Genomic DNA, 18,451 nt, shown 5'->3' on the forward strand with positions numbered 1-18,451 from the left:
TTATTTTTGTAACAGCAAGATTTTATTTACCTTTCTGTAGACATTTTAAACAAGCTGCTTACAGGAAGAACATGATTAATATGCAGAAATGATACATACTGTATATAGAAAACACAAGTTACGTCAAAACAAACAGCTTGGTACAGTTAATATTATGACTTCAATAGAAGCTCGGTACTTCAATAATTACAAATAATTTAGAGCTACTGCACTTATTTTAACAAATGAATGGCGAAACATTCTTCAGTAGTTTCCTTTTGTTTGTTTTTTTTTTCCCAGGTACATCATTATACAGTACATTTCTGAGACTAAATGCCCTTCAGAAAGACACTATTTCTGCACTGCAGTTAAATATAAGCTTATTTTTCAGTATTCAAGTTTAGTAGTTCACATCTATGAAATTGTATTGCAGTTTATGAATTATGTAATGGTTATGGTATCTTTGTTACAGATAACAATGGTTACAGGTTAAATTCTGTTTGGAATTCATTGGGTGAATCTTACAGGGAGGGCATTGGCATGCCTGGTACATATACTCTGGCCAAAAGTGCACAGTAGCTTTCCTGTCAAAGCTTCCAGTCGATGGTGAAAATACTTATATTTCAGCAGAATATCTGTAGGAGGACATGCCTGTTATATAAGGGCCATACTGTAATGATCCAAACAATCCTGGATATTGCAGAAACTGTTACTGTCCATTAAGGATGCAGGACATTGTTTATCATTAGGTATCTAGGTTATGATTTTGTGCTTTACGATTTTTGTCAACACCACACAATGTGTTTTAAGAGTTCATGACAGGTTGTGGTCAGGCTGCAAAAACGCTGCCATAATCTTCAGGCACTATTTGAAGAGCAAGGCACCTCCAGCGTCTTTTTTTTTTTTTCCAACACTGACTTTTGAAAAAAAATGAGTGTTTTTATAGCTCACTCCTATTCTCCCATCGCATTTTTTTTTCGCTTTTGCTTGGATTACTCTTTCTGCAACGCGCACTGCAGTTCATTAAATTGAATTCGACAATTATAATGCGTCCATCAAAATGTGCTTTGAGACAAATTTAACGTTCTGACGGAGTACAGTTCAGACTAATTGCTTTTTACGTCAGTCGTACTCACCGCAATACGCGAGATGAAGACGCAGGCGCTTTACTTTGAAAACAGGAACAAAAAAGGAACAGAGGCATCCTTAGTTCGATAAATAATGGACGTTCGAGCCACACTGAAAGGAGAGGCAAGACAGTTGCCTCTCAAGCGACTTTTCAACATACCACCTGAGCCTCCCCTTTTCAGTGCCTGTCCTTGGGAGTGACCACCCATGGACTTCTAGAATCAAAAGCAGAATTAAAACAGAGCTTGGGGCGCGGTTCTGGCATAGTGCTAAGACGGTTGCAGCATAATTACAGTGGAGTTTTAGCGGAGTTCTAGTGGAGCTCCAGTAGAGTTCCCACGGAGGTTGCGGTGGAATTTTACTTCTAGCAGAGCTCTGGCAGAATCCCAGAAGAGATCTGCTGGCGTTCCGGCCCGGTGAGTGGCAGGGGGACTTGCAGGGTGGAGAGGCTCAAGGCGCTTCTCCGTGCTTCTCCTGTGCTTCGGCTGTTAGCCCGCGACGGGCTCTTCCGCACCCGTGCCGGGTTAGGCCCCGTGAGAGACCGGGGGAGGGGGAGGATCAGCTGACGCTCAGCTGGGCGAAACCGACCAGTTTCACCTCGTCGGGTACCTCCGCGCTTTCGCAGCCCGAAGCCTGGGGGGGGGGGGGGGCGGGAAAAACAGGGGGGGACGGCCAATTAGGGTAAAGCGCATAAAAATCACTTCCAGTCCTGAATCACTTTGGGTTATTGACGACCCGCTACTGATTATCTGAGAATACAGACAAGAACTGCCACGCCGCGCCGCGTTGCCAAAAACGGTCCAGCGCCTTCTGCGTCGCCGAGGCGCCCAGAGCCAACCGCGGCACTCATCCGAAGGTAAACGAGCGCCGTGGCGAGCTCCTGCTTTAATAACAAACCCCGCTGTGATCCCTTAATATTTAAACTCTGAAATATCACTTTTAACATGCAAATGAGCTGAGGAGCAGAACAAACAAAAAAAAGCTGTGCTTTTAGAGACTACATAGCTATCTATAAAAGTTTAATGAGGAGAACTTTTTGAAGTTTTTTTTTTCTTTCTATATTTTAAATCTCTGAAGCTTCTGAACCGCGCCGTTTTTCTTCCGGCTTGTCGTTTCTACAGGTACCCCTGACCCCCAGATCAGTTCCGGCGGCTTCAGGCGCCGACTATCCGCAGCTGTGTTGCCACACGACCGCTGCTGTGTCGTCAAACGCCAGAGGTACTCATAAAGCACGCTCAGCGTGGAACAGGCGCGATTGCGATGAAATACATAAACCGACGAAACGAAACCATTTACGCTACGGCTTCTGCATTCATTTCTAATGGCAGTTTTTGTCTTTGCTGATTACTGCTGCCGTACACAGATTCACTATGATTATCCCCGGATTCTCACTGGCGGTAATGAAATCCGGGTGCGGTAATTTGCATTTGGGTGCAGTTCGCCAGCGACGTATGAAATAGCCGAAATTGAAAGAAATCGGGGGTTTATAATTATCACGGTTGCGCCGACGCATTAGCGAACAACGATTCGCCATCTGCACCAGAACGCCGTCTCTAATGCGTTCTCATTCCCAGCACAGGCCGCAGGCCCCTCCGCGCGCGGGCCCCGCGGCGACGCATCCACCCTCGCGGCGAAACGGCAAAGCCGCCGTGTGAGAATTTTCACCGCGCCTTTCTGCGGTTCATCTTACGCGAGCAACTCACCTGACCTCTCTGTGATATGATGCCATGTTAATGTGCAATGTGGCAGCCGCGTAGAGCTCAGTATACAACCCCAAACACTCAAAAACACCACTGCCGTTTTCAGAAACTCCTCCCGTGGAGACCACCTGTGCCGTTCTCAGTGCCCAGGGCTCGTGGGCCAGCCGTGTCACTGAACACGTTTGCCCAGAGGCCCGGCGGACTGCGCTTTTATAACAGACTACGGAAACTAACACTCAGCTGTGCATGTGGCTCAGAACAATAAGGTCCAAGCCATGTGCATCGGCAGGGCAGCGATGGTGAAGGTCACAGGTTCGAGCCCCGGGTAGAACACTGCTGTTGCACCCTTGAGCGATGCACTTAACCTGCACTGCTTCAGCTGCGTAAGTGGATACAATCTAAATGCTATGTAGAATGTTGTGTAAGTCACTCTGGATAACAGCATCTGCTAAATGCCTGTAATGTAATGTAATGTGCACAGCTGATCATCAATCAACAGGACACATCCTCACATGGAGAAACAGACATAAACACGCACAGAAAAAAGTACCACAGAGACACACAGAGAATGCTGCCATCAAAACAAAGAGGCACACTGGAAAACATTAAGGGCCACATTCTAGGAATATAGAACAGTATAGTAGTTTATTAACCTTGACTTGGATTTCCCCTTCAATAGGCTGTGCACCTACGGTGAACCTAAATTCAGGACGACCGAGTAAGTTTATACCTAATTCGATTCAGACTGCTGTGACTCAGGTGATTTAATATCATTTTGATGTATATTGCAAACATACCAAACTATGTGGCCAAGAGTATTTTAAATAGCCTCAATGCTCAAGTGCGCTCAATAAAAGTTCAATAGTGTGCCGGTGGTTAAAACGCATAAATGCTTCGACTTGTAAAAAATAATTGCTCGAGTGAAACGCGTGGATTCTGTTCATTAGTCAAATGGAAAGTGAAAAAATATCTGTGCTAATAGCATTCAGAGAGGAATAGGAAAAACGATGACCCAAACCAGCGCCGGGCGATAAACCCTAACGATAATTATCGAACGCATTTTTGAGCTCAGTAACAATCATTGCCGCCATTGCGGCATAACAGCCACACGGCTTCTACCTGATTGGTAAAAACGCATCACATGCAAGTGGCACGGCCTTGCTGCTGATTGGCTAATACACCAATGCCCAACAGCTGGAGTGATGTTTTATTTTTATTTTTTTGCAAGCATTTCTGAGCAGTTAATTTCCCAAAAAATACTAAACAATTATCATTACGGTTCATCACCCAAGCCCGATCGACCTACAATCTGCAATCGACCCAGGGCGCGTCGTGTTTTTTTTTTTCCCTTCCGAAACGCCACTGCTTTGCCATATCATTTTTAATTACAACCAGAGCACTTTTTTTCCTCAAGTTAATGTTGTGACAAGGCCCGCGCCGCTAAACGCGTGACACCAGCCGGGCGGAATTAAACTAGATTAAGTTCGCATTCGGCGAGGAGCTAATTATCCGCGCTGACTCCAACAGCTGCGCGTCTCCGCCGCGGCGTTATGGGACGGGAGGAGGGGGGTGACGTTGATGGATGGCGGAGTCTCCCGCTGTCCCGTCCCCTGGGCGCTTGGAGGCAGTACCGCGTGGCGCGCGGAGGGGGGCGGGGCAGCGCGGGTGGGCGCGCCTTTCTGTTTGCCGTCGCGTTTCCGATCCTTTCCCCGGCGCCCCCGTCAATCAACGGAGAGCCGAACCGCCTCGCCGCGATTGAGGCGTAAACCGCGCCAATTAAACCCCGGCTCCGCCATTTTGGCTCTCTCTGCGCGGCGGCGGCGCCGTAGCTTTGGAAACGGCCTCCCCCGGGTGCGGCGTCCTCAGATGATTTCTCTCGAGCGCCGAGCCTCCCGTACATATTTAGAGCCGGGCTTCTGAGATTGCATCGTGCGGAAGTCTCGCTCTAATTCCAAATGAGAGCGTGTGGAAAGCTCTGGGGCGACGGGGCTAATGGAAAGGCCCGGAAGGTCGCCCGTCGGGCTACTCCAGATTATCAGGGACTTATGCTTCGGCCCGACGGAAACACAATTTGCAACAAGGGGGAAGCGCAGGGCTTCTGACGCGAGAAGCCGGGGGAGTACGCGCCGGCGAGGTCGCGACCTCAACGCGGAGCTTAAATCCAACCGCGACCTCCACCGATTTCACCCAAAAGCCGAGAAGCCGCGGCAATGAAGGGCCGGGCTCGTTTCGCCGACGAGGATTCGCCCAGAAGAGAAGGCTTTTCCTGCCGCCGGGGGTCTAAACTAATTATGCCGCGACGCGGCCCCAAGACGGAGGCCCATTACCGAGAACATGCGCTTCAGAGCGGCCCCAGTGGCTCCCGCGGGGCGATGGATGCCTGCTCCGTCTGACGGCCCGCTGAGAGCCGCACGGCGTGACACGCCGCCTTCTGGCATGCGCCGCTTTGCAGCTGAGCCTCCCGGAGCTACCTGAGCCCGCTCCCCACGCCCGCTCTTAACTGAGCCTCCGCAGTGACAAACCCGCACCTCCCTGCCTCCCCCCACACCCTCACTCCCTGCTTCACCCCCTCCCTCCCACTGTCCCTCACACCCTCCCTCCCTCCCTCCCTCCTTCTCTCCCTCGCACACCTCCCTCCTTCCCTCTTTTACAACCTCCCTCCCTCCCTCGCGCCCTTCCTCCCTCCCACCATCCCTCCCTCACACCCTTCCTCGCTCCCTCACACCCTCCCTTACTCCTTCCTTCCTTCACTCCCTCCCGCCCTCGCACCCTTCCTCCCTCCTTCCTTCCTACCCTCAACTCCCTTACTCCTTCCCTCCTTCACACCCTCCCTCCCTCCTGCCCTCACACCCTCAACTCCCTCACACCCTCCCTCCTTCCCACCCTCCCTCCCTCCTTCCCTCCTTCCCACCCTCTTCCTCCTCCCCTCCCTCCTCCTCACACCCTCGCACCCCGCTCTCAGCGCGCCTCTGCTCCCCTCGCCCTTGGTACCAATCGCCACTTCCAAATTCCAAGTAATATTTTTCTTCTTTCTGTCGCGTGACGTTGAGCGTGCTGCCATATTCCGGTTGGGTATTCCAGCTGATCTAACGGTGTGGTAAAGCGGCCCCTCCTGACGTGTGTAATGAGAGGAATGGAGAGGCAACGCAGCTCGCCACGGCTCAAATATTGTTATTACGAATTCGGCTCTGCTTCAGTGCTCCTTCTGTTTTCCCTGGGTCAGCAAATTACATTTTTCAACAAAAAAAAAAAAAAAGGATTTAATATAATTCAGAAAAATATCACCACAAGAAACCCATTAATTCAACAACAGTTGGGCCATTTAGTTTTAACTTTCTTTATATTGAGTTTTTCAGTGGATTAATTCTGTCAGGTTGTGCTCTATGGAAGGCCTGTGCCACACAGAAGAATTGTTTTGTTTCATTTCGAATCAAATCAACTTTATTTGTACAGCGCTTTTTACAGAGAGCTGTCACAAAGACGCTTCACAAAGCGACAGAAGGAGAATTTGCACAGGAAGAGTCACTTTAACCCACAATGTCAATACAGAATGACAATAAAGTCACAGGAAGAAGATACAATCATAACCTATTATCCAGAAATATGTTTCCCATATTGTGTTCTCATATTATTAACCAGCACAAAGTCATATTTCAACCATATTAGTCACTTTCTCATAAAATGCAGCTTACGGTTAACTGAAACGTCAACACCAAAAGATGTAATTTTTCCAAAATATTTACTTTTTTGTGAACCCGTTCAATTAGAAAATGAACTGCAAAAGTTTCCTTGATGCTGATCAACACAGATCATGACTCTGACGCACCGAGATGCAGTTTGGCTTTAAAAACGCAATGAAAATGTGCCAGTCACGTCTTCAGGCTAAGTGGGACGTGTAATCGGTTTTTTTTTCTCCCCTTCTTTTTGAACAGAGCACCGTTGTGCATCACGTCGATCAATACAAATGACATTTTACAGGAAGGCAAAGCGAGCGCTGAGCGAACAGCAGCGATCGCTTCCAATAAGGAACGTTGATTGTGCCGTTGTTGCTATAATTGCTGTTTGGATTTGACTGAATTTAATTAAAGTATTTGCTCCTCAATTAAACCAAGTGCTCAGGCATTAGGTAAATAATTGCACTACCAATGAGCAACGTGTTAAGTGCTGATAACTGACTTTCATTTTCATGCATAGATGTAAATCAAACACTTTATGTAACCTTCGCTATGTCAATGCGTGTTTTATCATGGATAAATAAAGAATAAATAAATAAAGAAAGGTTTTGTGGCTGAAGAGGGAACTGGATCTTTGAGACCTGGACATACAACAAGTATAAAAAGTGGTCTTATTTCTACACGGTGCAATCACAGTGTAAAGAAATACCTTTAATAAAAGCCGAAAATGTGCACTTCACACACATCTGAATTGTTTGATTACAAATCTAAAATTGTGAAGTAGAGAGCCAAATCAAGAAACCACATGTTGAACACTGTGTATTAGAAAGGTCCCAAGTTTAAATCTAAACTGCTCTTCGGGTACTTGAGCAATATATTTAATCAGTAAATCAAGCTGCGTATATCTTTAAAATGTAAGCTAAGTGCTTTTGCTTTTACCAATGCTGTCAAATAAGTGACTTACTGATGTGATGTAACACAAACTAGGGGCTGTGTAATGTACCAATTTGGCAGAAATAATATGTGCACTCACCAGTCTAAAGGTCAATACTTTGTAGGTAACTGGATCGTCTACAATCTTCTGAAGATTAGCAGCAACTGAAAAGTCACATTTCACACGTCTGTGTTAAACAACAGTGCCTGACAAACACAGCAAGTGCTCTAAGTCATATTCATAAATTGTAAGAGCAGGAAATACAGTGCAAAGAATAACACTCTAGTATACAGAATGAAGGAAACAAATGGAATCCCTCTTGGAATGAGGAACTGCCTTACCCACAAGGACATCATGTCCGTCCACAAGGCCGGCTGAGAAGAGCTCCTGAGACACTCCATCTGCAGTGTCTTCACAGAATACATGCCGTCAGCACAAATAAAATGAACTCTTGCTAGCAAGTGCACACTTATTCCATGCCATCACTAGTAAGGGCACTCTCTACACTCAATCAAGACAGCAAGTATGCATTGCTCTACACCTCCAGCGCAATAACTATACCTGTAATGTGCACTATCAACGCATCAAGAGCATACTTCATCTGCGCCGATCTAGCAAGTGCCCTCACTCCACGCCGTCAAGACAGAAAGTGCACACTTTTACCCCATGCAGTCAAAACATCAAGTGCATTTGCTCGTCCCCTATTAGTACAGCTAGCTCCCTCACTGGACACCAGCAAGGCAGAGAACTCCCTCACAACAAACGTCAGTTTCATGGGTTCATTTGAGTTAAAATGTGGCATCATGCAATTATTTCTATCAAGCTATCATAATGGAATTTCTACACGCTTACCTCGACCAGGAGTAAATTCAAATCGTATGTCATTCAGCTCCTTTCTGGAGTTTCTGAAGAAAGAAAAACAAAATAAATGTTCAGAAAATTGCGATAGTTTAATCATCTAAGATACTTATTATTAAGTGGATGGGGTCAAAAGAAATGGCAGTCTGTGTATATGGTTGGCAAAAGGAAAACAGTAACAATTCTGTCCCATATAAGAAGACCGATTAACATCAACAGCTTCATGAAGCTTTGCACCGAATTTACAAAGCATGCAGTTCTTTGAAGCCAGGAATAAGATTTCATAGCCGAGGTTAGTGATGAATTTCACAACATGAAGTTGCGCTCTTTTCCAAATGAATCGAACAAGAGAGGACAACATATTTCCAATACCTAGAAAACATTGGTTGTAGCATAGTTCTTACAAATGGCCTTTCACTGTGCGATTTCATCTGGTGTTTTAAAGCTTCAGGGACACTTTCAGATTTATTTGCTTGTAAAACACGCACGAAAACACACACACACACACACGCACACAAACGCACGCACGCACACACACAAACACATAACTCAAGGTGGCCACAGAGCCCACCTGTCTTGTCTTCAGCTGAGCAGACAGGAGAAACACACATTGTGCTGGTAGATTCGCCATATGGGCTGTCCCGTGGAGCCTGACAAGTAGACAGCCAGCAGCAGCAGAACGCTGAGAAACAGCTTCCCTCTTTCAAAACTCTATCAGCGAGTGGGCTGTCCAGCGCTAGGGCACTGCATGTTTTCTCTCCTTGCAGGGAAAAGATTTCTCCATCTGTCCATCCGTTATCTATACCCTGGGCTGGGTCACGGAGGGTGCAGGAGCCAATCCCAGCGTGCATTGGGTGAGAGGCAGGAATACATCCTGGACAAGCCAATCTATTGCACAACATTCGCTCATACACTCATAACTATGGCCAATTTAGCCTCCAATTAGCCTACTTGCATGTCTACCTGCGTGTGGGAGGAAATTGGGGTACCCTGAGGAACCCCACACGAGGCGAAAAAAACTCCACACAGAAAGGCCCCGGCTGGGATTCAAACCCACAACCTTCTTGCTGTGAGACGACAGTGCCACCACTGGAATTCCAACTCGACTAACTTAGTGGAGAATAAAGCATTGGAATGGTTTCAGAGGTAAGGGCAAGTGAGGATGGGGTGTGCTTTGCAGAAGCCTTTTCTATCACACATAGTGCACCTGAGGTTGTGGAGGGCTGCAGTCTCTGCCGATGTGTGTGTGTGTGTGTTTTTTGTTTTTTTGGTGTCACAGTGATTGAGTGCTTAATATAAGTCACTGATTGACTAAACCACACCTTGCTTCCAAGGCATAAATTGGCTTCTGATTGAACGAAAGTCACTATAAGGGCCTCCAGGCACAGAAAGATCACCAGTGTTATATCAACTCTAACAGAGTCCAATAAGGACAATATCTACTCTGTTAGAGTTAGAAGCATTCCTATCAGAGTTCATTTAACACTGGAGATTGCGCTGTGCAGAACTGGCGTTTGAGATCCTGACACAGGAGGTCTTTTGCATGTTAATATCTCTCATTTTGGAAAGAGCTGCCGCGTGTTAAAGGAGTCCTTCATAATTAGCACCCTAACAAAGAGGCCCCGGCTTCCCGGGCTTTTGTTTAGACGAGGGCGGGTGCGGTGGCATGAATTCTTTTCTGTCACCTGTAACAGATGAAACCTATTTACAGCACACGAGGCACATAAATAAGACAAAGCCACAGGAGCAGCCAGGCAGTGAACAGAGTCCTGCAGCGAGGGAGGAGAGGAGGTGCGACACATTCACTTTTTAAAAGCACACAAACCACCCGCAGAGCTGGGAAGTAAAGGGGGTCACAGAGTAGAAGTGCTGCCTCGTGTTCCTTTCACCCATCAACTCAGCCAGCTGATTTCACTAATTATTTCGGCCTGCCAGCTGAAGAAGTAAGCTAATTAGCAAATCCAGGCGGTTATTTTCTGAACATGGATTTTTATCCCCGCTGACCGCCTGATTTCACTGGGAGAAGGTTCACCCAGTGTGGTCCGGTGGAACTGACTCGTACAGCGCTTGCGGCCAACGACGTGCGCGTTGAGACAACAGCCGGGCCTCCCGCGCTCCGACGAGGGTGTCGAGAGAGGCGGCTTGCGAAGCGGCAGAGGAAATCCGCAAAAAATGAGATCTGAGCTTAAATTAGCTGCGCAGGTGACACCAGCAGCCCCGCCTCGCTGAGGCTGTTCCGTTTTTTCCAAAATGGCGGAGTGAGAATACCGCAGCGGAATATTAAAAATGCAGCATTTGGCGTTATCGTAAGTGTCAGGAATACAAATGCGAGGTTTATATGCCTGAAGGAAATTATTCTGTCCAGAGAGTTTTTCACTGCACGGTGATACGGACCCAAGCTCCCTTTGAGGTAGCAGAAGGACGATAAGACGAAAAGCTGAAGCAATGGCATATTAGCTCACTCAATATGGGCTCAAATTGACCGAAAACACTTCGGTGCGTTGAGCGATTGCACCGACGCCTCTGCTGGGGTCGCCCGGAGCAGGACCTTGGCTTTGATGTCATTTTCAGTGTTTCTGGGAGGGCAATGCATTGTGGGATTGTCAGAATGGCAAAGAGGGGGTAATTTACCCGAATGATATATCATCTCAGCTAAAGCGGAGGCTCTGACCTGCCACTCAGTTCCTGTAACAGGGTTCTAAATCACTCCGGGGCAGACAGCACCATTTAAACTACATCATTAACGTCCTGGTGAACGGCTGTGCATCAGAATACAGATGCTCTGCAAAAAAAAAGGGAAAAACAGTGTAGAAAACCACAAAAATTCTAGTTAAAAGTATCATAGTATCCATCTCAATGTATGCTAAAGTTGAGTGATTAATGCTAAGAAAGTTCCTGTTTTAATTAGGTAATTCATTTAATTATTAATAAAACAACTGTTATATAAAAAAAGTAATAGAACATTTCTCCATAACCAAAAGTCAGTGAGTCATTCTCAACAGACTGGAATTCTATGTATGTGAGGAATTGGCCTTTTTTTTAAAGACTGGTGTTGCTTAGAGACGTATTGATGGATGAGGCCACTTTCTACAAGTGACCGAATTTGCATATTCTCCACATTTGGGAGTAATTGGTCTATTATGGAGGTGTGCACAAAGAGCCATAGGCCACAGCCATTTGGATCCTGACACGCAGAAGAACTACAATGCGCCAGGACACAGGAATGCGCGGCGGGGAATTTAGCGTTTCTGACCGACGGCCCTGTTGACGCAGACTGAGGGGTGGTCTCTTCCCCCCTGTTCGGGCGGGAAGGCGGGGCTCGCTCGCGGCGGGGCCACGGCTTCGAGGACGTCGCCGAGACGGGCAGGAGAACGGCAATTACAAAGGCCGGTCGCCGCGGCCGACGTCAAGACCGCCGCGGCCCGTTCTCTTTAGCCACGCCTTCCCGGCGACTCCCGCGCACCCGGCTGCATTCTGCGCCTCTCCGAGCAGCGGCCAGACGCTTAAATCGCTCCGGCTCTGAGATCACAAAGCGCAAAGCCATTCTTCCCTAATGAAAGGTAGAATACCGGCGCAGAAGCGCCCCGGCTGCATATCCGTACGGGGCGCGCGACAAAGGGAACTGTGGGTAAATGAAAAAAGCGATATTTGCCTGGCGGTGTTCGCCGGCGCCTCCCCGCTTTACATTACGCGCGCAAATGCAAACAGCTTTCCGCATTCACGGAGGAAGTGGATGAGCGCAGACGTCAAATTATGAAGGAGCAGCCCAGTCCCCGCATGGCTCTGCTCGCGAATTCGGCGGGTAAAACTGATAAAAATTTTCAATATCATTCTGAATCCCCAAACCGTATTATGTTTGCAGGGGTTTTTTTTTTTTTCATTCAGAAGCACTGAAGCACAAAAGCTTCTCTGTGGCAATGTCATCCCTTACCATCCAGATAAGACTGCAGTTGTGTACAGCACAGCAAATTCATCACACGGCGAGAGGGATTTTTGCCACTTTCTTTGTCTGACAAAGTAAAATGAACAACAGGCAAAAAAATTAAAAAAAATAAAAAAACTTGCAGTTCCAGAACATTCACCTGAATAACAGAGACCCCTAATTCCAAGCTGACTTCAAGATATAAAACTGCAGGTTGCACACGAGAATCCTCGGTAGATTTCAAAGAGAGGTCCGGGAAACGAACAGTACGGTCCTGAAGTCTCAACGCTGCCACCGAAATCAAAACAAACGAAAACGAAACGGATCGCGTTTGGGGGCTCGCCTCACGGGGGATAGCGACAGCCGTTAGCATTCAACACCCAATCCACCGGCGTCGTGTCTGGACTCCTTCAGTGATAATGGTCCAGCTCCCAAGTCTATTCCCCATCTAATGCATCGATATTAAGTGGCACTGGCAGCATTAAGGGAAGCACTTATCGCGTCTGGCGTGACCGCGTCACGTCGTCCGCGTCCCTCCCGGTGCGAGGGCGCTGGGCGCGAACGCGGCCGCCGTCGCGCCGAAAAGGAAGATGACAGCCGCTTTTTTTTTTTTTTGCACGCGCTCAGAAAGGAGCACGCTGCGCGCCGGAGAATGGCAGCGCCTAATTGGATTCATGTGGAATGTAATTAAGCGCCGCAAATCGCATCCGTCTCAAAGTGGCTGTTCTCCCCTGACCCACATTTCAGGATTTCCTTCTCTCTTTTTTTAAAAGTTTTTTTTTAAAGCCGCCAAAAACAAAAACATCCGCGGCGCTATCCAGCTGCGCTACATAATCAGAGACGCGAGGAGGAGGCAGCTCTGACTATGAGCTAATGCGACGAGGGGGGGTCTACACCCCTATCTGATGGAACCGCTAAGAAGATACGTGCATAAAATAAATGTGTATTTTATTACACATTTTATTATTTATTATCTTAATTAATCCGACCCTGATTTTTGTTTTTAAATCCGTCTAGTTTTAATCTACCCTTTTACTGTGCTGCCTTCAGCTCTCAGTTCCACCTGCTCCCAGTTTTATGCACTGGCTTTTATTACAGTTTATCTGCTTTATTTATTTTATCTTTTTTATTATTGTCATTTATCTCATCATTGATCTTTTCAAAAAATATTTTAAATTAAGCACTTCTTTTTTATGTTAAGCATGCAGTCCTGCCATGGATGGTGCTATATAAAGTTTGATTGACTGATTTGATTGACTGAATGAAAGATACAATATGTTATGAAATCGTTAAAATCACACGAATATGTTTATTTGAAATCTAGTTAATCTAGTTATTATTCAACCAAGACAGTGAGCCGGTGAGTGAGGGTGGGTAGGAAAGGCCAGGGAAGGTGAGAAGAGTGATTCTGCGATTTTGACAAAGTTGTTAGCGCTTTCCAGAACTTTCCACTTCTACATTTTTACAAGGGCCGCTGTTAGCACCGTCGGTTAAAAAAACTTACCGAATGGTGGGGAAAATGAGAAATTAATTTCAGGCTCCACTGGTGCAGACTCACTAACCGTTGCCTTTTTAAACGCCTTTCTATCCCCTATTTTTTCGTTCTTCTCCTCTGAAATTTGGAACGTCCGAGAGCAATCCTGAGCCTGTTCCATCACTGCGGCTTCGTCCATCGGTTCGGCAGAGTGAGCGCTAGCATGTTCGCTTCTTAGCGCTCTGCAGTTCGCCAGCTGGGGTGCGCTGCCATTTCGTTTCCTAATGCCTGAGGAAATGAGGAACACTCTGCTGAGCAAAATCGCCCCGCCCCCCGACGGCAGGTCACTACAGCTGCGAACAAGCTGCCCGGAGGGGCTATTGGTTGCAGAAGGCTCCCTTACCGTCAATCCCGGACTCCTCACAGCACAGAGGACAGGTGCTTTTATTTAGACCGACATTTGACGACGACCGGCACGGCCATTTTAAGGCAAACGATAACGCGTAAGTTGGCGAGACGGTTAAAATGATAAAAGCGGCATCTTTATCCGCCGGGCGCGGCAGCTCGTCGCGTGTACGCCGGTCTCCCCGAAGGCCGGTAATCTGGTCATCGAGCCCTTCGCTTTACGGTCTCAACCCCGCCCACTCACTTCCCCCAGCTCCACCGCGCCGTCCGCACCAGCAAATCTCCTCCCGGCGCCCGGTAAACCCCCGACGGGATTACACCGGCGGAAATACACGGATCGTGCCGGCTTTCCAAACAAGGAACGCCGACTGAAAGGGATGGGGACATTTTCACAAGTTTCAGATCGGCGGAAAGCGCAAACGAACCACGAGTTCTCTGCTTTTCGACAAAGGCTGTGGTGTGTTACAAATATCAACCTATGCAGAGGAGCTGGAACCGCTGAAAGGACTATCGCATGTTTGTGACTGCGCTACCGAAACTGACACAAAGCTCCCCATTAAATGAGTACAGTCACCGGAGCTGCACCCCTCTTTTGCTGTCGGTTGCCTTGCAGGCAGGTGTCTTTTTAACAGGTGCAGCACCAGCTGCGTTAGTCACTGTGAGGCGCGAGCGAAACAGCTAACATGCTTCTTACAGCACAAATCAATCATGCCAGATACAGTAAAAGAGGCAGAAGGAGAAAGTGTGAGTGTGTAAAAAGAGTGAAAGACAGAAAGAAAGAGAGCATGGCACAGCCGAACCATTTGAAACACTTATACATAAATAATCATGGATACCCAAGGGTAGGCTATGTTTGTGGTCAGTATTCGACCGGTGAAATGGTGCTGATGTCCTTTCTGCACTATGAGAAACGCAGAGACAGACAACAATGTTTAGTGTTCACTGGTTCTCTCGCTAATTCTGGTCGTGTCGTTAACTGGTCATGTGTGTTTTTCAGGGTGCTTTGTGTGTGTATTCCACTTATCGCATTATTTATGTTCTCTTAAGCCATTAATGTACAAGCGCTTTAGCCTTTAAACACACAAATGCTCTTGTCACATATCTACATGCGATTCATTGGGTGTGGGGGGCAGTTCCATGTGCACAATTACATGTACAGCTGCAGGTAATGCACGCTTTGTTTTCAATCAAGACAAAAAGTACACGCACACAAGGAATTTTTCACAAACCAAAATATTTTGGTTTACATTATAGAATAAAGCAAAATATTTTGATTTAATCCATGGCTACATGGCATTCCATCAATTTCGTCATTTTTCAATTCCAAACTACAAGATTGTGCCATGCTGTCATTAATAACGTGCAATTGTAATTACATTCCAATCTCCAACAATAACAATCATCATCGCCCTCTCCATCTTCATTACAGTAACCGCATTAAGAGGACATTTTTTCTCAGGACGATCGAAAGCGGAATGCTCAACGTGTGACACAGGCGTTATACAGTATGCTGGAATAAAGGCTCTCTTTCTAAAAAGTGACAGGAAGAAAAGGTTTCTGACACCTCGAAGGATTTACTGAAAATGCATGTGACCGAAATTGAAAGCGTTAGATAAATAGCTCGAATAAACCTTTATTTAATGATCTGCGGTGAACATACCGCTAAGGTATATTGTAAATCCTCAGCTGATGTGACAGGAAAAGGTAATTTCCCAACCCATTTACAAACATAATCAATACGCCTTGTAGAGTAAATGCAGGATCCTCCAGGTGCACGCTTAAATTACTCGCCAGCCCAGCTCAGTATATAAAACGCTACACAAAGAGACGATGGAGGCTTGCTGTGGAGGGATAAAAACAACAAAGTCAATTAAATCCACAGAATTGCAGTGGTTAATTTGACTCCTTTAAAGCATATATATATATATATATATTAATTTTAGTTATTTCCTTTACAATGCCAATGGCCATTGGGAAAGGGATTATTTTGCTGTTGAATAACATTTATTTATTGCAGATTTCTATCATGTGTTCATTATTTTGTTTCTTAAGCTTGGTGGAACCCACACAATCCTGCCAGTCACATACAGTAAAATGTGTGGAGATACAAAAATGGTACGTAGCAAGTAAACGGCAGGATGATTCAAAACACCGGTCGAAAAAGGACGAATACCGGCTCATTCGGTTAAGGCAGCATGCTGTGGAGCACGGATGAGCCCCACGCTCTCAGACTGAATCCGGACCGCGCCAGTGGTAACACTGTGTCCAAGACCGGCTTGGTCGGGCAGGGATCCGCTTTTCACACTCTCCAGTGACCCACCACCGGTCAGGCAGGCGACCCCGTGGACTGCCCGCTAAAGCGCCATCTGAGACGTCTTCCTCCCACTCAGCTCTGTGCGAGCTCGGCTGTGGGCTGGTGAGACCGCACGTTTGGGAGGAGAACAGCGGCTGTCCTCACTCCCCCGAATTGGCAGTGAGGGATCGCGCATGAACATCGCTACAGCTAACAAGTGGATAATCCAAAATTTAAAAAATGAATAAATAAATAAATAAAATAAAATAAAAAAGGAAATACGAATACACCTGGAACTTGTATGCCGAACAGATGTTCATAAAAATGCACACTGAATGCAATATTATGCTCCCTCAGATCTGAACCTGAAGCATAAAACTGCAAGCCACAGTCCATGCTGTGACTTAATGACAGCAGTGCAATGGAGGTGCTGTCCCCTGAGGAGGCTCCAAGGCTTCATTGGCTGTTTTTATTACTGTTCTCTGTCTATGCTCAGGTCAAACACTGTCTCATCTAAACAATTCTTCTGGATGTAACAGCTAGGAAGAAAGGCTAAATATATCGAGAACATATTTCAAAAGAAGCATGTCGCATTACTACAGAATCAGGGGACATTCGATGGGAATTCTTTGTCAGAGACAGATGATAGTGAGACTAGGGTGAAGGGAGGGGGATACCGGACTCAGGTTTAGCAAATACTGGAACATTAGGAGAACCAGCTGGCCTGGCTCAAATGGCGTTTGTAGTTGGATTTCCCCTCATCTCAAAACAAACCAAACTTTGTTCTCAAACCAAGAACAGCCAAGATCAGAACATGCCCTTAAACTAGTCACACATAAAAGACAAAGACTCCTTGTGCCACAATCACAAGATGTACTACAGGGGCTAACGGAAAAGAGCTTTCAGCCAGCCACAAAAATTCCCTAGAGTAATTTCAGGAGCGTACGATTAAAAAAAAAAAATCAGAGCTTGTTCCAATCTCTGAAGCGCACACTTGTTTTGGATTTATGTTTAACTGGAACCGATACTTTGGGATAATGCTATCATTCAGATCTGTATTACTGTTTGTTGTGTCCTGATTTTCTTTCCAGATTGGAGGCCCAAATCCTCGGTTCTACTTTGATTCTTATTTGGAAACCATTGTATTTCATAAGACTGCATTCACAGATATCACAGGAATTTGGAATAAACCGTAAATCCTCTCATGTCTTTGAAAAAGGTAGTTTTCCATTTTGGCTCAACTTCCCTGTCACTTTCACTTCCAGCAACACTTTGAAGCTGCAAGGAAACCGAGTGTATTATTTTATTTCTTGTTATTGTTTTTGCTTATTTACGCCGTCATGGTTATATTTAGCTCAGTTGTGTTCAAAAGGGCATTTAAAAAGGTGACAACAAAGCCAAATCAATAAAACCCTCTGGCTAAAGTTAGAATGTGTTGGCCCTGATAGGTCAGTGATACATTAGTGTTCTACTTCATGCTAGGTCAAGTGTAAAGTATCTTGCTTTTTAACAGAAATTTAACAGATCGAATGAGGTCCCCACCCACATAAGGATCAAACAGAAAGGCATTTCTTGGAAGAATGTTGCCACTTTGGTTGTTACTATGGCTTTATTATTCTATATTATTAGTAGTTACTATTGTAAATACATTTTTATTGTAAATATTTTATGTACACAGACATGTCAACTAGCATAACAGGTTAACTTGAATTTAGTATTGATCCTAGGCACATTCCCTAGAGCTAATGTGGGGAATCCTGCAATCTCATTAGGGCATAGCCAGCATTATGGTGCAGGTCAATGGGTGGGTTGCTTTGAATCGCTGGCTACAGTTGGAGCCTCACCTACACAAGATCATGACTCATCCTAAGGAGTTACTGTCCATTTGTTTATAAGCAAAGCACATCCAACGAATTTGGACAGACTTCTCAAATCAGTATCAACGTGCACATACTCATAGCACCGCAAGGTTGTGAGTCTACTTTGATTGAGCATCCTGACGTTAGCTACAAGCTACACACAAAAGTCAGGTAAATTGGTTTAGCTACTAGATACATCAAGCACTACTAACTTAGCTACAACCC

The 18,451-nt window shown here is 46.1% G+C and overlaps 1 protein-coding gene across 5 annotated transcripts in view; it reads right to left on the reverse strand.

Annotated features, from left to right (window-relative positions):
* Nucleotides 1-18,451, reverse strand: part of stk39 (serine threonine kinase 39) — a 51,351-nt gene continuing 32,900 nt past the window's right edge. For all 5 annotated transcript variants that reach the window (XM_064327455.1, XM_064327453.1, XM_064327456.1 and 2 more), the window contains 4 exons: nt 8,268-8,320; nt 7,757-7,825; nt 7,515-7,579; nt 1-1,740 (listed from right to left, as the gene is read on the reverse strand). In XM_064327455.1, the coding sequence (XP_064183525.1) occupies nt 1,666-1,740; nt 7,515-7,579; nt 7,757-7,825; nt 8,268-8,320 (262 nt within the window). In that variant the 3' untranslated portion in view covers nt 1-1,665. The remainder of the gene's footprint in view (nt 1,741-7,514; nt 7,580-7,756; nt 7,826-8,267; nt 8,321-18,451) is intronic.

This window comes from Anguilla rostrata, chromosome 3 (assembly GCF_018555375.3).
Source record: "Anguilla rostrata isolate EN2019 chromosome 3, ASM1855537v3, whole genome shotgun sequence".
NCBI lineage: Eukaryota > Metazoa > Chordata > Actinopteri > Anguilliformes > Anguillidae > Anguilla > Anguilla rostrata.